Source organism: Ochotona princeps, chromosome 3 (genome assembly GCF_030435755.1).
Source record: "Ochotona princeps isolate mOchPri1 chromosome 3, mOchPri1.hap1, whole genome shotgun sequence".
NCBI classification, from domain to species: domain Eukaryota; kingdom Metazoa; phylum Chordata; class Mammalia; order Lagomorpha; family Ochotonidae; genus Ochotona; species Ochotona princeps.
This window is the reverse complement of record NC_080834.1, coordinates 98,159,817-98,185,788: the sequence shown is the minus strand read 5'-3', so window position 1 is coordinate 98,185,788 and position 25,972 is coordinate 98,159,817. Positions and strand designations below refer to the sequence as shown.

Here is a 25,972-nt window from a genome sequence, read left to right as displayed (position 1 = left end):
TGCCTGGTTTCTAGAATCTCCTTCTTGTGGTATGTCAATGTGAATTTGCCACCTCAAAGATTCTGGATGGGACTTAAAGACTAGGTCAGGCTCCATGCATGTTTTTCATTCAGTGTGGATACTGGTTCTAGTTCTAGACATAAGCTACAGAAGACAGGTTAGGTTCTTAGTTAAGTAGACCATTCCTGTTGGCAATCTGTTTCCCTTCCTGGTTTGAAGAAGAGCTGCTCTGTTTTCAGCCATGTGGATTTGATTACTAACTTCCTAATGTTTGTTCATTAGAAAGAACTTTTCAGTTAATTCTACTTTGCTTCCTCAACACTGAGATGAGCGCCTAATAAATAAATTGTTGGTATTGCTACGCAAGACCCATTAATTTTTATTTACTAACAATGAGTGTTCTTCTCATTTTGCATCAATAAAGCCATAATAAGTTTAGGCATGAACCGTCTTTAGGTGTGAAAACACTGAATGAAAATTTTTGCTATGCAAAGTATTAGCAGAATCAAAGTATCGCCTCATAAGTGATTTATTAATGTAGAAAGGAAGGCAGGTGCTTTTAGAATGATGAACTCTGGTAGACACCGTGAAGCTTATTCAAATCATCAACCTTGGCATCACCAAATAGGCCAACCTAACATCATGAGTTTTCTGATGTGTTGGGCATGTTGTGCTGCTGCCAAATCTATATGATGTGAATCTAATCATTAAACAAAATATGCATTGTTTAACTTTCTTAAGACCCTGTCACTTATTCCTTCAAAAGTCCTCTTCATGACCTACAAAAGTTGGCTTAGAGCCTGATCTGAATTAAAGAAGACTAATAAAAGACACGGTGCTTCAGTGAATGATCTTTGATTGGATTTTGATGTAAATTAGCAACAATAGATGAAAACACATCAGAAGAACTGCTTGCGAAATGTGTGTTTATGTGCATGTTGTACTGCACTCACATGAAAATTCCTGTGTTATAATAACTCAATAATAAAATTTTTAAAATATTAAGAGTTCTTAAAAGGAACAAGCTGAGAGGCCTATAGGTAAAATGATTTAATTACACAGCAGGTAAAATTGAGTTTGGAGAAAGCAGTTGTGGCAAAATACTTGACAATGGCAAATCTTGGTTAAAAAGTAATCTTGGTTGGAGTTAATCATACTGCTGATTCAATTTTGCATTTTATTTTTAGTAAAATGGCTGACTATAAAGCTCAAACAAATAAAAAATGAATGCTGCTGCATAGCTCACTATTGATATTCCTTTGTCCGTCATCTATGGTTAATGAGTTAATAATAGTGTAGCTAAGATTATGATGTATCTTGGGGCTGGGGCAATGGCTCAGTCAACTAATGCTCCCCTTCCAAGTGGGTGCCAAGTTATGTCCTGGCTGTGCCATTTACCATTCTTCTCCATGTTTATGGCCTGGGAGGGCAACCGAGGATGGTTCAATGCTGGAGGACCCTGTAGCCAAATGAGAGACCTCAAAGAGGCTCCTGGCTCCTGCCTTCAGATTGACTCACTTCCAGATATTGTAGCCATTTGGGGAATGGACCAGCAAATGGAAGAGCTTTCTGTCAGTCCTTTTCTCTCTCGAATGTGTCATATAAAAAAATAATGTGTATCTAAAGTCAGACTCTTGGTCATGGCCTGTATTTCTATTCTGGGAGTTTGTTTCCATGTTTCTTTGCACTTAAACTGGCTGCTGGTGGTTGTGGTGGCTGTCACCTTGTAATTCTACTGGTGTCAGAGAATTTATGCTCTCAAAACCATAATAAGCCCAAGTTCTTGTTTATTGAGCATTAATTTTACATATATATGTATAAAGAGTACAATGGTGAATTTCATAAGAAACTACATATATGAATTATTTACTTGCAGGATTTTGTAGTTGTTAATGTATGGATGCAGTTTCTGCACATGTTTTAGGCTCATCCCCCCTCCATCCATGCTGTTTACATGTGCCAGCCACTGTTGAAGTGACAGGATCTGAATATACAATAATGACCTGGTAGCACCTGGGCTCAACTGAATTACCTTTACTTACTTTTTGTCCTGGGATTTCTTTGCTGCCAATATATGTCTTAGGACCCTCATAAAGGAATTGAAAGTCCTGCAGGCAAGCCTAAAGCAATGGAGAATTAGAGCCTAAAAATAAAGTTCTACTTTTACATTCCTCAAGTGTGATTTCCAAGGCGCATTTTGCAGGATTCCTCAAGGCTGCCTTGAAGATGCAGCACTGGATGCCCTATTCCTGATCTGCTCAACATAATACCTTTGAATTGGCTTCTCTACTTAACTCTTCCTACTCGCTCTGTATCCCTTCTTTGGATTGATTCCTAAAATAAATGGCCCAAATGCAAACACATTAACATTTTATTTCTTCTTTGAACCCAGGCTAAGACATTGATTCTTTCTGGTTAGTTTTGAAGAATATAAATAGTGTTTGCTGACAATCGATTTTATAGACATTCCTGAGATGTTTATATAATACATTAGGCCAAGAACCAGGAATCATCCTTGTTTGGCCTTGGATGGTCATTTAATGTTCAAGTTACTGGTAAACTGCAGTGATAGTTAACACAAAAGCATGTTGGTTAGTCTGTAGGTTTCTGGTAGCTGGTAGTAAGACTATGGTTTCTACTATCATATTGATAGCTCCTGAATGTGAAGATCTTAAGAGAACAGCAAGAGAAGCAATCATGGTGCTTCTTAGACATGTTATCAGTTACATGAGACATACAATAGAGGCTGAGGAGTAGAAAGGGGGCTTATTCTAATGCCAGGCATAGATTGGAATATAAGAGCCAAGGTCATTTAGGGCACCATACCAGACTTTTTTTTTTTTGCAGAATCCATAGCGTTTAGGATTGAACTTATTAATACATGACATCAGCATCCTATGGGGGACTAGAAGTGAGGAGCAGTCAAAATTTAGAGAAAAATGAAAATAAGGAGGTTAGAAAGCAATCTAAATCTTACAAGCACAGGCCAGTTGCATCCCCTAATTACCTGTTTCATTGTGCATGGTTCAGGGTAATTCTGTGACTTTTGACTGTCTGTGGTCAGGTGTTACAGTGACAGTTGATGAACTTTCTGCTATGCTGCAAAGTAAATGTTGAAGACTAGATGCAATCCTCTTTATTAATACCCCAAGGGAACACTTAATGAATGATGATACTTTTTTTACAGAGAATAATTAACAATACTATATTATCCATATTAATTTATAGTTACTGGTTGCTATAATTAAGGCTATTTATGAAATCATCCTAATTACAGCACTTTACAATTTACAAAGTATTTTCCCACCCATTTCTTCTCTGGGTTTTGTCATAGTCCTCTGTTTACAGTAGCACAGGTCTTGGACTGTTCATGTTGTAGATAAAGACATGTGTTCCTGAGAAGAATTTAGCCAGAGTGTAGTCTGTCACCCTTGTAGATAGGTTGTGCTCTCTCTGAATCTATGAACACATATTTAACACATTTTGCTTATCATAGTATATTCTGTCTGTACACAAGGGAATCAAGTTCACTTCCATAGCAATAGTGCCCTAACTTCCCTGTTGTGGAACTCATTAGAGTGTTCACATGAATTGTAGTCATTGATTGTTAGGAATGTCAACATACTTGATAGTTATTGATGATTTAGGATAGAGATGAGACCTCATCTGAAAGAGGAATTAGCACTCTGTAAACATCTGTTCTGAGGATGAGGATCCAGTGGAAATTGAGCCTCTTAGAAAGCGCACATGGGCCCAGCGGCGTGGCCTAGCGGCTAAAGTCCTCTCCTTTAACGCGCTGGGATCCCATATGGGCGCCGGTTCTAATCCCGGCAGCTCCACTTCCCATCCAGCTCCCTGCTTGTGGACTGGGAAAGCAGTTAATGACGGCCCAAAGATTTGGGACCTCGCACCCACGTGGGAGACCCGGAAGAGGTTCCTGGTTCCCGGCATCGGATTGGTGCAGCACCAGCCATTGCGGCTCACTTGGGGAGTGAATCATCAGACGGAAGATCTTCCTCTCTGTCTCTCCTCTCTGTATATCTGACTTTGTAATAAAAATAAATTTAAAAATCTTTAAAAAAAAAAAAAAGAAAATGCAACTAACCTGTCACCACTATTCCACCCCCCACCCCGTGGCAAGAGATCTAAGAGAAGATTCAATGTCACAAGGCCATAATGCTGGATCACATAACTACACACACACACACACACACACACACACACTCACTCACTGAGCCTTGCTGCTGCTTACTGTGCCTTTAGCTGCTTTCACTTAAAACTTTTTGATTTTCAAATAGTTACCAGCAGGACCTATGCTACAGTCTCTCTTTAACCATTTGCTTATGCACTTAAGAATACTTACTGTCCACTTACTTGGGTCAGTTTTTCAGCATGATTCCAAAAAACCAGGAAGCAAAACCAAATACTTCCATGCATTATCACATTGTGATACCAGGAATACTGAAAATAATAAAGACATAGGAAAATTTATTAGACAATGATGAATGGGTGCTATTAGCACAGTAATTAAGGCAGGGTGAAACCATTGAGTACACGGGGTCCCCCACAGCTGGTGCTGCTGAAAGTGCCTCATTTGAGCCCTGAGCTTCCTGCTCCTGGCTTCCTGCTCATGACAGGAGAGGGCTTCTGAACAAGTCCGTGACATGAAGAAAATCAGTCTGTCAGGAACGGTAGTTCTACTCCAGCCCAACTCACAGTGCCCCCACATTTGGACAAAGCCAGCTTACCACTTGATATTGCTTTTCTTTGAAACTTTCTGCTAATATGATGTATTACTTCCAGCAGGGGAATCCTGGAGGCAAGACGCTGGAGGAGAGGCGCTCCAGCCTGGACGCTGAGATTGACTCCTTGACCAGTATTTTGGCTGATCTTGAATCCAGCTCTCCGTACAAGCCACGGCCACCACAGGTTAGTGCTGCCCTCCAATGTCACTCCCTCTGGCCAGCCACCAACACTTTAATCTTTTCTGGAAGAGCAAACTTATTACCACTCTATCACTTAATATTATAGTTTTCTTTAATTTTCTCAGAGTTAATGGAGTACATTTCTTATTCAGCATCAGTTTGTGTTAACAGAAATTTCTTAAATCAATTTTACTGCTACATCTGAAAATTGCAAATTTAACAAAAATGGGAGAAAAAGCATATCTCTTCTTACTTCAGTTCCTTGATCAGTTTTTGGCTGTGTCAGGGTATTTTGTGACATGTTAGGGTCTTCCAGAATATGACTGAACATGGCTTTATTTAGATGACTTTCATGAGGCTTTGTGTTGTTTGTAAAGAACTCCTTTTGGGGATAGCATGAGGACTCAATTGGCTAATCCTCTGCTTGCAAGCACCAGCATCTCAAAACCTTGGGATCCTGCACCCATGTGGGAGACTTGGAAGAAGCTCCTGGCTCCTGGCTTCAGATCAGCTCAGTTCCAGCTACTGTGATCATTTGTGGAGTAAATTAGCAGAAGATAGATCTTTCTGTCTCTTCTTCTCTGTAAATCTGCCTTTCAATAAAAATCAATTTATAATAAATAAAATTCCCTTGGATGTACCTTGCATTGATTTTCATTTCTGATATTGATATAAGTAATTCCGCATGGGATGTGTTCGTGCGTATTTTCTTTGGTTATTTCATTCCTTCTGTCTCTGAAGAGTTGGATTCCTATGTTGAAAAGTAGGAGCACGTTTCTTTCCTTCCTTTCCAAGTGCTGTGATTATCTCATCCTGGCATAGGCAGTTGTAATATATTGGTTTTTCCTTAAACTCAGCAGAGTTAAGTGATAGCAATTATTCTTTATTTTATAAAGGCAAATGCTATTTTGTTGTCAATTTTTCATTCCATTTCCTGCTTATTTTGGAGCTTGGCTATTTTCCGACAACTGGTTCATCGTCTACATCACAGAAGCTGAACTTCAGTATAGAGATGATTCCTGTGTTTCTGAAGTCTTGCATGGGTCATGGCAAATCTTTTTGAGCGTTTGTAAAGCCTCACAAGGCAGCCTTCAGACTTTAGGTACAAATGTCATCACTGTTAACTAGTGCTGTTACTGTGGTGGTTGAATATTCTGTAGAAGCTGCTTGAGCAATGTATTCATCACAGACTTCTTGGTGGGCAGCTCCTAGAACAACATTTGTTCATTTTCAGCTTAAAGTATAATGTTGCTTCTCTGTTGACATCCATTCTATACTCAACCACACATAAGGCTGCACATTCCCATTACCTTCACAGGATGTAATGACATCGTTACCCCTTTCAGATCAGCAGGAGAAATACACTAGAACACTGTTTAAACCATCTCTGCTCTTGGTCCCAGCAATGCTATCAACAGCATGGTGGACATATACTAAACGTCGGGCGTTTTGGGTAACTGATAAGAAATAGAGGGAGGGGAAACATAGGATTCCTATAATAGGTAAATTAAATTGTGACTGATGTTATAGAAGCACAGATGCAAAAAGGAATATGATTGAATTTGAACAAACATGTCAGAAGGCTTGTGGGTTCAGCTGGAGGAATGGCTGGGGTTGTATTGTTTGAGATGAGAGACTAAGCTGACTGTGGAGAAGCCATTGGCAGATTTTAGGATGCTTATTTTTCACCTTAGTATAAGGCTAACACAATCTTCTAATCCCCGATCATTCCCCAAATGTCCATAACAGTTAGGGCCAAAGCCAAGAGCGTGTAACTACCTGGGTCTCCCACTGAATCGTAAGGGCCTAAGCACTGAAGCCGTCATCTGCTGCCTCCCAGGGTGCATGATGAGGAAGCTGGACCAGCAATGGAGGAGCTGGGCTTGAACCAGCACTCACATATAGGATGTGGAAGTCCAAGTGAGGAGTTAAAACTGAGGCACTTCAATGTCAGCCTCACCCATGAGAACTTGATGTGGGCTGCAGTTTGGATAGATTTTTAACTAAAAAAGTTTAAATACCAGATTATGACTTTTCGCCTATGCTTTCTGGTAACGGGGATCCCTTCTAAGTCTAAAAAGACACAAGAGATAAGACAACTCTGAAAAAGCACAGGGATTGATGAAGGTCAGAAAAGATGTTCATCAAGCCACGGTTCTTTCACTATTGCTGACCACTGACTCAGGCCCCACAATGTCCCATTGTATGCAAGCCTGGCTTCTCAGGAGTGCCAGCCCACTGCTTTTGCTACTGAACTCAGCCATTTCATGGCCAACTATTTCTCTGAAGGCTGATTCCTTCTTTTCACCATTTTTTTCCCTGTTAAAAAGAATTTTTGTTTCTTTTTTCTCTTCTAAGTTCTAATAACCTAACATATATTGAGGAGGTTATTTATTGCGATATTCTTAAAATAGCTGTGTTCTTCACAGCTATGTCTACATAGTGCCTTCCATAAAACCTAGCATATAAATTGGTTTGTTTAACAACTGCATTTGTGTGTGAGCAATCTTTCCTTGCTCATAGGCACATAATTACTGGAGAAGCACTGTCACATATACTCTCACTTGAGTGAATTATACATATTTCAACACTCAGCTATAGGTGGTGTGCCTAATGATGATTCCCATGCATGGAGACCAAGTCATAGCTGAGAAGCACGAGTCTTAACCAGCTGACTCCTGCATGAGCACAGGGAGGCGCTGAATGCAGCCTTGGGCTTTGAACTGTTACAACAAAGTGAGGATGTCACATTTTTCCTTCTTACATTGTTTTTTTTTTTAATTGTTTACAATATTAAATGAGTCATTTCAGTAAAAGTATCCATGAACATGATTTTCCCACATAAAGTAAAACATTCAGAAGATTTAAAAGTGAATAATGAAGACACTTACATAGAATAAGTTCATAATTAGGGAAAGACTATTGGCTATGTGCCTATTCCATTCAGATTAAAGGATGAACCTTTCTGTATCTTAAATGTTTTTATGTTAGGAAAGCAAGAGTTAACTGGGAGATACAGCTCCTGCTTCTGGATTATCTTGACTTTGGTGGAACTGAATTGGATGTGTTAATATTTATTGGCTATCGTAATTATATGCTGTGAGAACAATAATCACACTCTTAAAATATTAAGATATGTGCCAAGAGAAAATGATGTCTGCCACAGATTATGTTCTGTTGTGATTAGAAGATTTTTTTTGAAATGTTCTGAAAGTGTAGAGTGTTAATGTCTGACTTTGATGTTTTCATTTTTGATCCAAATTTCAAAACTTGTTGGGTCACTTCACTACTTAAATAAGCTAGTGTGTCTATGTTTTCTCATTAGTGAAGCATGTGTTGCATGATTTCACTAATTCACCTCTGAATCACCTTTGAAAGACCACATTGACTCACAGATACAGGGGGAGGAAACGATAGGCATGTGGAATATTTGCAAGGTAAGAGATTCCAGGAAACTGTTTACAGAACAAACTTGAAAAAAAATTGAGCTCTTGATAACAGATTTTTATAAACACCTTTTTCTCCTTTTTCAAAAATGTATTTCCTACTCCCAGATTTTCCAGCTTCGGTTTACTTCACTTACTTTTCCTTGAGGATATTTTCAATATGATAAAATGCCAGACATTTGCTGTCAGAAGAGAAGGATTTTGTGAGTATTATAGAGAGAGAATTAGTGATATTTATCCTCTTTAACTAAAATGAAAAGCAATGAAAAAATTTTTGGAATAAGAATGCAGCAGAGATGGGTTGATTCCAAGTTTGCCAACAGAAAGAATGCTGTCTTCTCAACTCAGCGTTTTTACTTCTCAAGACAGAGATCAGTTTGATGATCCTGTTCACCTTAAGCATTCCGATGTTTTTTACCACTGTTTCAGAAATGAATAACTAGCAAGCCATTCCTCCTTTGCCAGTTAGACAGTATTGTTCTGGAACTATAGGGAAGAGCATGTTGGGCCCAGCATGGTGGCCCAATGGCTAAACCCTCACCTTGCAACCTCTGGTATCACATATGGACACTAGTTCATGTCCAGGCTGCTCCATTTCCCATCTAACTACTTGCTTGTGGCCAGGGAAAACAGTAGAGGATGGCCCAAAATCTTTGTACCCTGCACCCATGTGACTGACCGGGAAGAAGCTCCGGGTCCTGGCTTTGGATTAACTCAGAAACAGCCATTGCAGCCACCTGAAGAGTGACGCCTCAGATGGAAGATATCTGTATCACTTTCTTTCCGTATATCTGCCTTTCCAGTAAAACTAAATAAATCTTAGGGGAAAGAAAAGAAAGATAAAAAGAGCATGTTGACTCAGAGCAGCAGCACAGTAGTTTCCATTGTATTTGGAAATTGAAGCCAATCTGAAGCCATTAACTAGGAGTTTCCTCTGGGTCTCTCACACGGGTGCAGGACCCCAAGGCCTTGGGCTGTCCTCAACTGCTTTTCTAGGCCACAAGCAGAGAGCTGTTGAGAAGTTCAGCAGCTGGGATACAAAGCAGTGTCCGTACAGGATCCTGGTGCATGCAAGGCAAGGATTTAGTCACTAGGTTATCACACTGAGCCCCAAGATTGATACCTTTTATCTGGAATCTGCTCTAAAGCTTCAGGTCTGGAAGATTTGGGCTGATCCTTTGTGAATGCTGTTTATTCTCTAAATGGTATGTTTTACTTCTTCATCAAAAGTGCCAAGAAATTGTTATAACTCCTTTGTCTGGAAAGTCAGTACTTATATGTCAGATTGTCATGTAGACACATGTTTGGTTGGTATCCTCGTTCTGCCACTCTGCATACCTTTTATAGAGCCATAATCTGTGAGGCAACAAGAGTAGTTATTTCAGGTGTGTGCATTATGCTGCATTTTTTTTTAATTAAGAATTTATGTTGCCCAAGGGCTTAGGTGCCGTGCAATCATGGGGAATCTTCTGGTGCAATGTATCTTCTATTCTCTTGCTCTCCATGTTCTAGCTTGCAAAAGCCTTGAGCAGCTGCAGGGAAGATGATTAGTAATTAAAGTTTTTAATATTCATATAATCCAGTGCTACCCAAACATGTAAGCTCCTGGGAGAGGAAAGCTGTAACATGCTAATACTGTGTGATGATACATTGCCTGTCCCTGCAGAGGACGGATTGGCTGTTTCTTGATCCGGCTTCTTTGGAATTGAGACAGCAGTTGGGTATACTGTCAAAGACCAGCATAGGTGTGGATAGCACCATCTTCCTCTTCCATTTCTCCTGAGAAATCAAGGAGTGCCACAATTCATTAATAAGCTGTTTGTATATCTGCATTGTCTTCTTAAAAATAGCTTCCTTGGAGAGCTGTTTTAAGTTGGAATGTAGAAATTTCATATGTAAGAAATTAACTACAGCACAGTAAACCAAATGCTCATGATCCTTTTTATTAACGGAAAAAAAAGGATTGAATTTTGTACAATCCACATACTTATGGGTCCTTGGTTGTTTTTCAATTAATATATATCTGCTAGAAAACATCAACATTTAAGTTGCAATGAGGGGATAGTGAAGGAGTGCTGAGCTGACCAAGAGTTGCGTACTGGGTGTGATGATAAAAAAGTTAAATTTTAAAATTGTTACAAATACATCTCAATTTATATTTCCTCTTTGGTTTTCAGAAATAATGTATGTGTTTGTGTCATTTATGTTGAACATAATCAAAATTAACCTTAAAGCTTTAAGAATCGTGACATGCACTATATTGAGAGTGGAAATTTAGCCCCCACATCTGTACTGCATTTAACCTCTAGAAAATCCTTGCAAAAATGTTTGTTTGTGGTGTGTCAGTGAAAGAGTCTGCTCTAACTTGTGGGAGGTCGTAGCAGTGATGGGGACGGAGCTGAGCCGTTTCCTGTGAGGATGCCTGTGGAGTCCTTCTCATGCAGGTGTCTTCTGCAGAACTCCTGCTAAAATGGTCATGGTAGCCTCTTACAGGGATTTGTTTGCTAGGCCTTGATGAGTCCTTTACTCAGAGACTTTTGTGTCACTTGCTGTCTCACTCCATCCAAGCATTAGAAACAAATTTATTAAAAACAGCTACAACACAAGGCAAAAATAAACAAACAAGAAAAAAAAGCAATAATTCACATAGCCACCTCTTGAGTTTCTGTATTTTGCAACAGTGTCTTAGTGGAAATAATTAAGCCTATGTCTGTGCAGGAGCACACATCACATTTGCAAAATTAAACACTGTATTTGTCAGGGTTGGTTTCCCTATTTCTTTCTTCCTCTCCCACTGTTTAATTATCTATTTTGGTAGAAGCCTTGGTCTGAGAACCTAAGGTCCTTTTCTTTGCTTCTTTTTTTGAAATTATTTTTCTTCAGTTAAAAAGCAAATAAACAAAATACAAGCCATCTCTGGGTATTTACTCAAGAAAACTAGATTTAACTGTGGCAAAAACAGTGTTGTGTATTAATAGACAAAATGCTACGTCTGAGTTAATCTATAGTCACTGTTTAGTGCATTTAATATTTTCTGTAGATGCTTTGTAGTTAAACTGAAGTTTCAGGATGATAATGGTGTTCCTTCTAAAGGGAAGATGTAAGGAGCTTAATAACCATTCCTATTGATGGCCATTGGTTATATTTGATATTAGCTGGTCTACCCTTCATGAAGAGTGTGCCATTGATGTTGAAGTATAAAACTTTACCAATGTTAGACTAAACAATGCAAATTGATCACATTGATCTGTGATCCAAACAGTACAAATTGATCAGTGAACCCAAAATGGCAGTTTTCGATTGTAAATATAAACAGTGTCATTTGTAAGTTTTGGAACGTGTCTCTCAGCTTTGATCCTTTGGCAAACGGTCAGATATGCACCTAAGCCATGATGTCATGTTGTGGATCACTGCCCTATGAAATAGAATCACATGGAGTCACAGAGTACTGAAATGTAACATAAAATGTCTAGGAATCTTACCTCCTAGGACAGCCCTTATAGAGATATTACTGATAAAACAGAGAAAATATTTCAATCTTAAGCAGTTTAAAATATTTTTGATAAATATCACAATGAAGTCCTGAGGCAAGATGAGCGTTTTTCCCTGGGCAAAGAAAAAACAACAAACTCATATTTTCTGATTAAGCAAATCAATATTGTCATCAAATCTAGACATCTAAATTGTGGAAATATTCTAAAAATGCAGTCTGAAATTGACACAGTGATTGTGCACCGGAAAGAAATAGTTTTTCTCTTTTTTTCTGTAATAACATGCATTTGCTCTCATAAAAAGAAGTGTAGATGAGGTACATGATGTTTGTGAGGACAACCTGAAGGTTAATACTCATTCATTTAATAAGTTCACCCTTCACCTTGCCTTGTACTACTTCAAGGAAATGCATTAAGAAGATTACCGTGGCTTACATTTCAATGGCATACCTGCTCTGCAATGATTGGGATGATTAAAAAGTACCTCAAGTTTTTTATGTCATTTTCTGGCATTCCTGCAGAACTTTTGTAACTATTATGTTATCAATCCTGAACCAAAAATCAATAAAGTAAGTTTCTTCCATTGAATTTGAGGAGGAAAAATACATATGGCATATAAGCAGAAACATGCTTAATTTCTTCTGTGAAACACAACTCTTGTGGAATAATGCCAGGACTCTTGCTTTCACTGCCAGGGAGCTCTTGTTATTAAGTAAAGCCAGTAAAATTGTTTCCTCTTGTTGAGCTTCTCTGAATCCTCCTGATGTAGTATTTAAGGAGTGACACATACATACCAATTATAAACTATCTCAAAAGTAATCAGTGGTCCACATCCAAGTCCTGCTTTTTGTATGGCAGCAAACATCAATCATGCTTGTGAAGAACTTTAGAATATATAAGCTTTAGGCATTTTTAAGATGGAAGAACTAAATTTGAAATGCATTCTTTTTTATATTCTTGATAAAGGATAGAAATTTCAGTAACATGCTGATATCTGACTAATGTTAGCTAAAGGTGACACTTTATATTTAAGAAATGTAATAGGAAGAAACAAGTTTAGTCAAGTGGTAACACTCCAGACCCTACTCTGAACTTGTGGGTATTGTAACCACTTCTCCCTCCTAAATCCAGCTTCCTGCTAATACAGCCTTTGGAGACATTAAGGATGGCTCAAACAATTTTGCTACTGCCTCCCATTGAATTCCAGGCTCCTGACTTCTACTTGGACCAGTCCTGGAAGTTCAGGGAATTTGGAGAATGAACCAGCAGATGGCAGAGGGCTGTGTGTGTGTGTGTGTGTGTGTGTATGTTCACATTTTTATTTCCCTTTGCCTGTCCTGTAAAATAACTTATAAAAGAACAGTTTTTAGGGGCTGATGCTGTACCTCAGTGGGTTGAATTGCCACCTGTGATGTTAATCTGTGAACGCCAGTTTGAGTACAAACGGCTCCACTTCTGATCCAACTCCCTGCTAATGTGCCCAGGAGAGCAGCAGAAAACAGTTCAAGTACTGGTGCCCTAGCCATCCACTTGGGAGACCTAGATGGAATTTCCAGCTCTTAGCTTTAGATTAGCTCAGCCTTGGCTACTGTGGCAATTTGGGGAATTATTAAATGAGTGAAAGATCTCTATCTTCACTTCTACATCTCTCTCTATTTTTATACTAAATAAAAATAACTTAGAGAAATATTTTATATAAGTAAATGTGCTTATAGACAGATATGTGAGCTCATAACCTGGATTGTGTCTAAAATATCTTCAACTTTGATCATATCTGGATGTTGTACTACTTATATGAAAGTTTTGGCAGATATTATTTCTAGCTAAGAAATTGCAGATGCTGCTAAAAGTACTAACCTTGTTACAGAGTTTGGGTTCTCTTCAAAATGCAACTAATACAGATTAATGTTTTGTTTCTCAAATGACTAACTCATGTTGACCTGATACGTACCCCAAAGCATTCAACGTTTGGAAATAACTTTTGGATAGCATCCTGGATGAATTCGTGTTATATGTGATACTAGTGATACTCATGTTAGAGGTGCTTTCTCATCAGGTCCAATGTTATGACATCTAATGTTTAGTGAAAGGACAACAAGTTGTACAATTATTTATGAATCAGAATTCACACTCAGGAATGGGCTGGAGGAATAATGTCCACCATGATTGTTTGCTATAGCTGTGCTGAAATAAATTATGTGTAATACCTTCTGAAGGTAGCATGTGGATGAAGGTTTGTCTGTCATCCCTGTCCATCACCTCATTTGACCATATGAAAAGGATATAAGAAGAAGAAACTCTAGAATTAATGGCTGAAGCTATGAAAGAAAAGGCTGGAATGTGTCTTGAAAACTGCGGTTATGCTGGACTTTATACCATTCCTATACCTACAATGTCAGGATACACTTAAATAGCAGAATGATGGACTTGATTTTATTGTTGAGAGACCAAACCATCGTTACAATATAGGGAAAATCAGTAGGAGGAAGAGGGTGGGAGAGGATGAAAGGGCCTAAGGACCTGTGTCATGCAAGGTAAAAATGTATATATATAATGGATAGTTTTTTGAGAAAGGAAATAGGATTGAACATGATGACCTATTTTGTTTCCAAGTGCAGTTAGTTTTCTCTCTCTTGCTCACTGAATGCAATATTCATTTATTTACCCATTGGTTTTAGCTGAACATTAAAATCTCCTGTAAGCTTGTCAAAAGGTATTAAAGAATACCTAAATATATGTAAACAACTTTTATGTACATTGCTTGAAAGATGTAAATGTTCTTAAGTGGCCAATTTGACCTATACACATTCAATGTATCCTCCCTGAGAATTCCAGCTCATTTCTTTGCAGGAATTAAGAAGCTGATGCTAAAACTTATATGATCATTTAAAGGGCACAGAATTACTAAAACAGTCTAGAAAAAGTTAAAGAAATCTTGAAGATTGACCTCCCAATTTATCAATAAGTATAGGTCAAGGGAATACAGATGCCAATACACAAGCAAACCAATGTATTTTTGTGTTTTCAGTAGTGTGCCATGATATTCAAATAACAAAATAGTAGTTTATACAACAAATGATATTAAGACAGTTGTTTATCCACGTAGAAAAATAGTGAAATTCAACTTCACCTGTCCATCTGTTATCATATAGAAAATTTAATTCAGAGTGGATCAAAGACACATGTGAAGACTGGAATTGTAAACTTTTTATTAAAAATATAGAAGTGATATTCTTGTCTTTGAATTAATCAGTGGTTTCTGAGACATAAGACTGAAACCACAAACAACTTAATTAAAAATGCATAAATTGCACTTCATAAACTGAAATATCTTCTTATGCTTCAAATTTTACCACAGAAAGTGTGAAAGCAACCTAGGGAATTGGGAAATCTAGTTGTAAATGATACCTTTGATAGCTTGTATTTAGGATACATTCAAACTTTTATAATTAAATAAGAAAATGAAAGTACAATTAAAACATGGATAGAAGACTGAATAAATATTCTGCAAATATATGGACAGATATAATAAACAGAAACCATGCTTGACATTATTATTTATCAGGGAAATGCAAATCAAAACCACTATACTATACAGCTCTCCACTAGTATAGCTATAATCTAAAACACAAACATTACCATCTATTGGTAACCAGATTAAGAAACTGAGAGCATCACATATAGCTTGTGGATTTTAAGATGGTATAGCACATTAGAAATAGTCTGGCAGCCCCTCAGAACTTAAGCACTGTTATCATATGACCAGATGATCCTATTTCTATTGACATATCTGAGAAAATTGAAATGTGACCACACAATCTTGTATAGGAATGTGCGCAGTGAAATTATTCTTAATTGCCATAAACTGGAAATATAATAAATACCCAGTAATGGATAGATAAAGAAAATACACATCTATAAAATTGTGTATCATGTAATCATGGAGAAGAATAAAGCAAGATATAACATGAATGATACTTGAAAATATGCTATCTGGAGAAGACTAGACACAGAAGGGCACAGATTTAGTGATTCTATGTACATGATAGACAAATTCATATACACCTTTGTTGGTGATTATCCGTGGCTGTGGGCAAGAGAATAGCTACCAATAGACACAAAAATTTCTCTGAAAATGACTTAGATGTTCTGAAATTAGTAGATATTGACTGCAACAGTGTTTTAACAGGGTAGATTATATGATCTGTGAATTATATCTCAGAGTTTTAAAGAAAGTATGTTGAGCAGAGTGCCTAGAATATAAGTTTAACATTGAGACTGGATCCCATCTCTCTCAACCCCCACTCTATTGGGGAGAAATATAGAATAACTGTTACAGTGGTGAGTGAGTTCCCTAAGGAAGATACATGATCAGAATCCTGCTTAAACAAGGAGAAAAAAATCTTCCTGTATGATCAAAGAAGCTGTTGATGTGCATATTCTTGCTTAAGTAGGAATCATCTGCATGAAGGATTAATTCCTATGCAGTTCAGGTGAACAGAATTAAGACCAATATTTAGAAGCTGAGGAAGACAGTCAGCAATATAAGGTCAATATTGTTCTAACAGTAATAGCAGTTGGAGTTCAGTGTATGCTGTCTTAGAAGATGTCAACTTCTCCTTGTTTGGAAGCACTTGAAATAACAGTTGGACATTTACCAAGTGAATGATTTAAACCCTCGAAACCTCAATTTTCTGTGTTAGTAACATATTTCAGAGTTGACAAGAGGACCGCATGGGATAATGGGTATGTGTTTAATGTGTAGACACTGTCTTGTCCATAATAAACACTATTATTACTGTTGCTCTCACCATCACCATCATTATCAAATGAATTTTGGCAGGAATGCTAGGAAAGGAATTCAGGCAGCAGATGGGAGATTTGATTTGAATGATGTTCAGGTTTCGTGAGATTCTCATTCTTGCTTACAGAACTCCAAGAACTCTGATTCTTGGAGTTCTCTATTCCTTGTTATAAAACTTGGAAAGAAATAAAGAGGACCTTGATTCTGTTCCAGGCCTCTAAAATGACTGTTTCTATTCCTAAAGCAAAATTCTCAGCCTCAATCCTGGCTTTGTAGAATTTTCCATGAGAGTTGACAGAGACATTTGTCTCATTAGAATTGTTACTTCAGTGGCCTTGGAAGATGGTCCTTGTTGACTATACATAGAACCCATGCACACTGAGAAGTATACATTGGAAGTAGTGTTAGGATTCAGACAGAGGGAGACTTTACTTCCTTAGCCTTCAGAAAAAAAAAATGTTCCTCAAAAAACAAATGAGATAAACATCTCAATTCATCTTCCAGATACAATTATTTAAGAGATCATGCAATTCCAATATTATCTAAGATATCCACTATTTCATCGATATACCTCTCTGGATGTGTTTCAGTATTATAAACTGAGCTTACTAAACAAAATGATACATGCTTTCTATTCTAGCTTGGCTTAGGATGATTTTTGTCCTGCATAAAATGAAAAAGGTTGGGTTGCAGTTTGATGCAAGATCATTATGTGTAAGTTTAGAAAGCTAACTACACATTGAAGGACAAATTCCCATTATTCATGATCATTTGAGTCCAAGTACTTTGTGTTAAGGGTGATTTGAAACTAAATTTATAGATTTTAAAATCATCATGAGATAATATAGTACATCAGATTATGGATTCTAGGACCATAATACTTTGGATTTCAAATCCCAACTCTATCACTCGGTATATATAACCTAGGATAAATCATCAAAATTTTTGATACTTTTGTTTTCTCATCCACGTGTTTCTAGTATCTCTCTCCTAGGGTTAGAAGAAAGCAACAGTAGTCAAAACAGTGGTTTTTTTTTATTATTTGTTTTTGTTTTTTAGTGAGTGACTATGTATAAAGCACTCAAAGTAGCATTTGTCATGTAGTTAGCACTTTATGCATTAGCAGATCTTATTGAAAGCTACATACTTATTCTTTAATCATGTGTCTTACAATTATGTAAAACACTGGTATGTAAATGTGACCTATGTGAACCAATGCATCTCTTCAGCACCTCACTGCAATTCAGTACCCTTGCATCCTGCAAGGACAATCTGGCTGTCCTTGTGTCTCGCCAAGTCCTTTTGGTGATGTTGGTGGATTCTAATGTGTGAAGTCAAAGGCCAGAGCTGGAGCTTCAACCAGTCGTATCATCTAACAGGTATATGAATCATCAATATCTGTTTCTGTAGATTGCAAGGTTATTCCTCTATAACTAAATACATTTTGCTTTACAATGAGTATCATGACTCATAGAGTATGAAATATCACAATATAATAAAATCGTCTTTGTACTATCAGTGTAATTTATTCCCATTGAAACTCATGTTTCCAGATGCTAAACTTATAAAACAGTGGTTAAAGTCATTGTTCAGAATGCCCTGGAAGGCTTGTTGAACATTAGTTGCTGAGCCCCTTCTGCTTTCTGTGTCAGGAGAATTGGACTGGGGCTCTCAATCCCCAGATGGTGCAGGTATGTAAACCCCATTTTCAGAGCTTGAGAGCCTTCAGTGTTGCGTATCAACCAGTTGTGGGAGTAACACCCACTTCTTTCTTTCTTGTCTACAACTGTCTAACTCCAAGATATGTTGTAACGACAACAACAGGTGTTAGTTTTATGTATTCATTGTTAGAGAAGAAAATTAAAACTCAGAGATGTGATATTATCTGGTTATATGTTTGTTGACAAAGTTAGAAGGATGCTTCATTCTTTTGTTGGTTTTTTCTTTCTTTTTTTAAATGAATTGGGAATGATTTGCCCCCAAAGTTATTTTTTTTATTTTAAATTTGATTATTTGACAAAACATTAGCAATTTGTGGTACAGAATATGAGGCCTTGATATATGTAGACGTTGTGCAATTGCTACATCAAGCTGATTAAAGTAAGCATTAACTTCGATTCTGATCCTCGAGAGTTAAAAACTAAAATTACCACCCGTTTTTCCTGTTTTAAAGCACAAATACCAACTCTTTTCTGTCTCTGAACTTAATTTTTCTTATGCATGATATATTAACATTCCTCAGATGGCTGCCATTGCTGGTACAATAAGCCTTACACCAGGATCTAGGAGCTTATTTTGGGTCTCTCATGTGGGTGGCAATCCACCACTGATTTTTCCAGGCTATTAACAGGGAATTGAATTGAAAGTGGAGTAGCCACATGAATCATTGTCCATATTGGGAAGCAAATGTTGAAGATAATGGTTTTACCTGATATGCCACATTGCTGGCTTCCTACTGAGGAATCTTGGGAAATTTAGCACCATGCAGGAATCCAAGTGCACACATTTTTTCCTGTATGAATTAATTCATCGAGTTTCAATATTGAATTAGACTTACTACCTTATTTTGCTGTCTTCAATATGAAGGCAATAAATTTTTAAAGTAGCTGGAAGAATGGAGGTAAGGAAAAAGCAGACACTCAGCAGAGCCATACATATAAAGATTGCATCCACTGTCTCTCGTGTAAACAACATCAGGACAGATTTTATTTGAATCGAAAAACTTCTAGTAAGGACAAGGCACAAATCAAGAAGAGACGGCGATGGTTGTATTGATAACACCTTTTGTGCTTGGCTGTGGATTACAACTTTCATCAGTCCAGTATCGTAAAATAAGTAGAGGCCGAAGAAATTGTGTGGGTTCTGTGTCTGAATCTTACAGATGAAAGCAATGGCTGGGTGAGGGACTAACTCTGGCCTGGCATTGCTAGTGTATATGTCTGACAAAGAGCATTTTGTAAACATTGAGTCTTTAGGGAGCCGTGGGCATAGTGCCAGACCTCTCTAAGAGACTCTATTTCATTGGACATGGTTCATTTACACAGTCACTAACAGTTGCCTTGCACTAGAACTCTCAGTCAGTTGAGGGAGCAAAGAAGACAAAACAATCAAAAACAACAATAAAAGGGTCGCACAGGAAGCACAGGATGAGAAACCCTTAGGGACAGTGTTTGGTGAGCAAGTGTCACTGTTATTCTTTAAATATATTTATTTGTAGAGGTCTCACATTTGTGAAAGTAGACATAAAATTTTCCCATAAAAAGAAGTTCCCATGTAGCTCTAATGTTGGTGAGCAACTTAAGACAAGTCTGTGTTTTTTTTCTCTTCTTTGTTTTTTGACATTATCAATTTCTTTTTGTTTATTGCTTGTTTGTTTTTTTATTTTGCTTTGGGTTTTGGCCTGGAGCATAAGATAATGATTGCAGTACTGGCATACACCATCTGCCCAGTAGATCAACGCTTCATGTTATTTTTATAAACGGTCCAAGAAGCATAAATTTATGTAGCCCAATGATGCATCTGTTTCTCTATAAACTCTTGCACTGAGTGCTGTGGAGCCACTGTCTGAAAGCATAAGAGGATGTTGGCTTAACCAATAGGACAAAGACTTGCAAATTCTTAAAAAAATCATTTAAAAAGAATTTCATATTTTTGTTAACTCACAGCCTCACTGTGTGTTGATTCTGTTTTTGCATCAGGTTCCGGCTTTACTGTCGCTTTGTGCTTTATCTCCATGGTACAAAAACTGAGATGTAGGAAAGGATGACAAATCCAATAAATACAGGTTCCCACAGACCAGGTAGTACAGAGTCCTACTACCACCTGAGGAGAGGGGATTGCTCATTCAAAACAAAGCTTGCAGTTTTGTGCCATTCTCTCACCCTTTTTGGAATTAAGAAATGACAAATGCTTGCAAGCTTATTCATTCATCCCTTTTTTCCTTTCTTGCAATTTCCAGCAATAAAAGGCTTTAGTTTTTGGATCATGAAATATTAGTGTGAAACATCCATTCCTACCTGTGTAAAAGTAGTTTGTGATCTGTTACTCTTTACATCATCAATTTGTGAAAGGGTGACAAGGCTTTCCATTTGTGTAAGACTCAAATGATAATAGTGTTTTAACAAGGGGCTTTCATTAAAGACGAAAAAGGATGCTGTTTTGGTGCTAGTATGACCAAAATATTTTAAAAGTAGGTTTACATTATCTGAATCTTGGGCAGAAACCCACATTCAACCTACTCTAAATTGTTTTCTGCAGAAATGTTGAGGGGAATGTGAGCCAGAGGGAGGATGGGGTGGAAAGTATCACTTTACTTTTAAAAATGTATTGAGAAATACATGAAGTCTGTTCACCTTTATAAAAACAGTTTTTAAAAATGAAATCAAAATTGCAAAATTGGAGCAGTAAACCTCAGAACGAAAGAGAATAAGAAGGAAGAAAATGTTGCAACAGGTAGCCTGGAAGCAGTTTTTGGAAAACAAAGCAAGGCAAGCCAAGTGCTAAGATCTGTTTTATTGTGGGCAATTGAAGTAACAGGACAATAAGAGTTAGCTGGTCCATCATCTCTACAGGATTCAGAGTCCTGGAAAGTCAATGGAAATGTGTTGGTTAAAGGTAGTTGAGCATAGGTCATGGTTGGAGATGTTGGAATCACTTATTTCTAGATGGAGTAAAGTACTATCTGTGATACCTATCACATGTGATTCCATTTCAAATGAGATGATTTCCATAAATTTCTTTTTATTATATCTCCAAATATCAGTTGGTATCTATGTATCTTTTATTAAGCTGTCACCTTATTGCCCTTAGTATCCATTATCAGGGAACTGCTTTTATATGGAGAAGGAAATTAGGATGGAAGGCACTTTTAATAAGAACTGCATAAGCTTCCACTTGTAGAAGTAATACTTATAATGTATACTCAGTGAATTGCTAAATGTTCACCTATATTTTATTAAGCCTGAAATTACATTCTGGGGCACAGGTGACACATTATATTAAGTCATTGCTTTGGGTGTCTGCATCCCAAATTAAATCCTACCTCTACTTCTGACCTACCTTCCTGCTAATATGCCTGAGTGGTGGCAGATGATGGCCCATGCAGTTGGGTTCTTGTCACCCACATGGGAGACCAGGATGGATTTTGGAGCTCCTGGCTTCAGCCTGGCTCAGCTCTGGCTGTTGTGTGCATTTGAAAAAGTGAACCAGCAGAAAGATTACCTATCTCTATCTCTGCCATTTTTTGCTTTCAAATAAATAAATATAAAACTTCAAAACCTACATGCCATGTTTTTTATACAGTATATGATGCATCCAACAGATTTAAAATATTTTGGCGTTTTATCCAACAGGCATACATGAAATGAATACTATACGACTTATAAGGCTATGAAAATTAATGAACCATTTTTTTAGGGAGCAGCATTTGTAGTAGGCAAGTATTATTGTACAAACTACTACAGAATGCTGAGAGGGTAATGGAGGTGTACAGCCTAGTGTGAGCTGGGCATGCTAAAGGGGTGGAAGCTGTGAAAGGAAAGAGCTACCAAGGAGATTCCATTCCCTGAACCAAATATACACTAACTGTGCGCATTCAGTTATGTGGTTTAGAGTGATGCTAGAGGAGCAGAAATGACTACAACTAGCCACTTCAGCAAACTGGTAATAAATCATCTTTGAAGAATAGAGTATTAGAAGGGAGGAATAGTGAAAACTCAGGTTAGAAAAATGTGATACCCTCTTGAAGTCTCTTGCAGGTCATGTGAAGGTACTCATGCATAGAATGAATGTTAACTGATTCATTGAAAGAAAATGACATTGTATCCATGAGAGTTCCAATTCCTTCATCATTCAAAGATGGGTTTTACATACTCATCTCTAGAGTTGAAACACTGTCATTTTTTCTTAATGCTCTGAATTATTTTACCTGAAATTCCCACTGAGAAACATTGATTCAATACATGTTTCTTGTTCCACTTGATTTCTGCAAGTAAACTACAGCACTATTTGCTAGGGGCTAGAAACCTAAAGTTTAATAAATTTGGAAGTATGCGATGTCTAGTGGGTACTGGGTTTGGGAAAACACCATGTTTGGCTACCTGAAGAATCATCTGGCATACTCTGTGGATGATAATTAGAGACTTCTGCATGGACAATTACTTATGAAACCTTTGGAGCAAATGCTGGAGATGAGATTAACCCTTATCTTGAGAATAGTTTTTTGTTATTGTAACAAAACACCACAGAAATTATGGCAAATTTATCTTCATATAATTCTATGAGTCCAAGCTGATGTAATTTCAGTGAACTAAAAAGTATGAGAAAATCCACATTCTGTTTTAGGGGTTGTATGGAAGAAGTAGTGTTTGCCTTTTGAGTTTCTAGACATGATTGTGGAACCATTTTTCAGCCAGGGACCATCTAGATATTTATAGCATCATTCACAGGCCATAAAAAATTATCAACTTAAAAATTATCCAACCACAGATGTATTGCATTTCCACCCCCACATGTGGGGTTGTCTTGGCAGGACAGCACCAAATGATTTAGTGGGCCTTTTATGGCCCGTGGTCCAGATGTTCTTCATTCCTGTGAGATGTTGCCCATGTTCCTTGGCTCAGGGTTGGTTTCTCAGTTTTCAAAGCCAGAAACGTTGCATCTCCCTGACCTTCTCATCGTAGTGAAGTTCCCTCTGACTACGATGGAGAAACATTCTGTGCCTTTGAGCATTTATGTGATTAGAATAAGCTTGCTTGAATAATAGTACTCACCTCAAAATCGTTAACATTAGTCACATCTGCAAAGGCCCTGATACCCAGTAGAGCCACACATTCCTAGTTGTAAACATTAGAGTAAAAGTACTTTTGAAGTGCTAATATTGTGCTTAGCATAGTCAATTTATGGGCTTGAGCACATTTTCAGGTTGTTGATACACACAGGGTGAAGTAAGAAGAGATGAAATAGCTCATACTGAAGTGTTATTCTGATGGACAGGAATCTGTTGAATTCTTTTTAGCACAGACATGTTTAACTGCAATTAAGCTAAACTATTGAAGTGAGTGACTATAATCTTCAGTCATAACAGTTTTGTGTAACTATTTTATTGGAAAATACACATTTTTTTTACTGAATGTACTAGGAACACATGTATAATTAATGTTCTTCTTTTCATCATGCTGTTTGCTGCCCTCTCATTGCACTTGATTTTTCTGAAGACTGAGGAAATGGTACACCTTAATATGTCTGATTTTATAAAATGTGTGGATAGACCTTCATTATACAAAAATATCTGAAATTTTGTGAATTCGACCATTGTAGTTAGGACAAGGGCTTTGAGGAACAAAGAAACACATGTTCTTTATCATGGAGCTCACTGAGCTTACTTTCTTTTGCGGATGACACTCCAGAGGAGCCACACACGACTTCTTCAGTGTTATCCCCAAAAGAAACCCCCAGTTTTGGGGGGGATCTCCAAGAACCAGATCTAGGAAATCTAATGAAACAATTGACCTTCCTTCTTGATATTTAACATGAGTGCTTGTTAAAAAATGATTTGTGGTGTGGGGCAGGAGTTAGTGAATAGAAAGAGCCTAGCAAATTGAAAGATTTCTCCTGATGGAATAGGGAAATTGAGATTTATTGTTCAGTCAGCTCCAATTACGCTTTTGTATCACAGAGGAAGACAGCTAAACGAGATGTTCACTTGTAACACCATGAAGGTATAATCTACTTCAGAGGAAATTGTGTCAGAGTGATGTTCCTTGCCTGAGCTTCTACCCAGTGAGTTACTTGTATGAAATGTCTTGACACAGATGGAATCACTGGATCCACATTATATTTCATCACAGAGATGTTAATATGGAAGCCTGTGCTGTCTTTGATCTTTCTTGGCTTGCAGAAAATACAGAAAAGGGTGTATTTTTAAAGGTCATTCTAACTACTTATGAGAAAAGTGTATCACTTCCCATGCATCTGTGAGTCTATATACCAAAAATGTGGAAAATGAGTGCAGTTGAAGGAAAATTGTAACGTTTTTCCTGTGTAAATATGATGTTTTTTAAAAAATGTTTTTTTTCCACATCCTGAATACTTGTTCCTTCTATGTTATAGTTGCCAACTGTGGTGCATAGAGAGGAAAAAAATTCCTCCTACCCTTTTTGTGTGAATGGTGTGACATAAATTTTCAGTAACACCACATGATTTCAAATGTTCCTTCTTTCCTAACTTGCAAATAGAGTTGACAACAGTGAAATGTTTCCTGTAAACAAATGTAGAAGGAGTGTCTTTTCATATTTGAGTTCATCTGAAACTAAGAATGCTGGAGATTTGAGGTGATTTATCCTTTTATTTAGGTGAAGTTGGAGGACCCATTAGAATGAGGCTGCTTATCTAAGTCATGCAGTAGATCAGTGGCACTGCCAGGGCTGGAGGCATCATCACCTGACTCCCAGTCCCTCTCTCATCCAGCACAGCTGCCTCCCAAGTTTAATAGTGTGTGACTCACAATCCAAATCTATGATGACATATAATATTTTACTTTGATTATAAATCAACATGCCACTTTTAGAAGTGCTTACGCTGCTGCCTTACTTCTTATGCTCTTGGACTCTTCAAAGTTGGGTTTTATTTTGAGAACTCCAACATGGGTAAGCGGAGGAGCCCTTTATTTTTTAATTCCAACGTATTTATTGAATACTTGTTGGTTGGCAATGTGTCTTCAAGAAAAAGGGTATAATAATGAATAAAACAAAGTATATTATCTTAGATTTCACATTGCTGCAGGAGAGACAAAGAATGGACCAGTTCAATTAAGTGTTTTACCGAAACACAAAGCAAGTAAATATACAGGGCAAACTTCCCTTGGGATGGAGAGATCGTTTCTGTTTTGTATAAAGTAATTAGGGAAATCCTCAGTCAGAAGTCATATTGCGAGTCCTCATTCAGGTTAGGGACTGTGCTATGCAGACACTTTGGATAAGCATGCAAGGCAATGACAAGGAAAATAAAAGCTTTGAGAAAAGAGCCAGCAAATGGTGTTTCTCTGAAAGAGTAGTCAGGAGTATAAGAAATTATCTGATCCTAAGGGAAGTGGGGAAAGGTAAGATCAGGAAAGGGACAGTGCTCTGATAAGCACATAGGCCTAATTGGTATCAGTGAGGACTCTGACTCTTATTCGAGTGGATAGAGAACATTTGGAATTTTGAGTTCAGAATTACTTTAAAAGTCACTCTGAAAGCACTGTGAAAGCAAACTTAGGATGATGTGAATGAGAAATGATAGCTGTATGGACACTACAGGTATGGTAGC

The 25,972-nt window shown here is 37.5% G+C and overlaps 1 protein-coding gene across 4 annotated transcripts in view; it reads left to right on the top strand.

Moving 5' to 3' along the window:
* Positions 1 to 25,972, top strand: part of LPP (LIM domain containing preferred translocation partner in lipoma) — a 702,694-nt gene that overhangs the window by 349,112 nt on the left and 327,610 nt on the right. For 3 of the 4 annotated variants that reach the window (XM_004577779.3, XM_058662123.1, XM_058662125.1), the window contains exon 6: positions 4,804 to 4,929. In XM_004577779.3, the coding sequence (XP_004577836.2) occupies positions 4,804 to 4,929 (126 nt within the window). The remainder of the gene's footprint in view (positions 1 to 4,803; positions 4,930 to 25,972) is intronic. The other variant, XM_058662126.1, reaches the window with a different exon arrangement.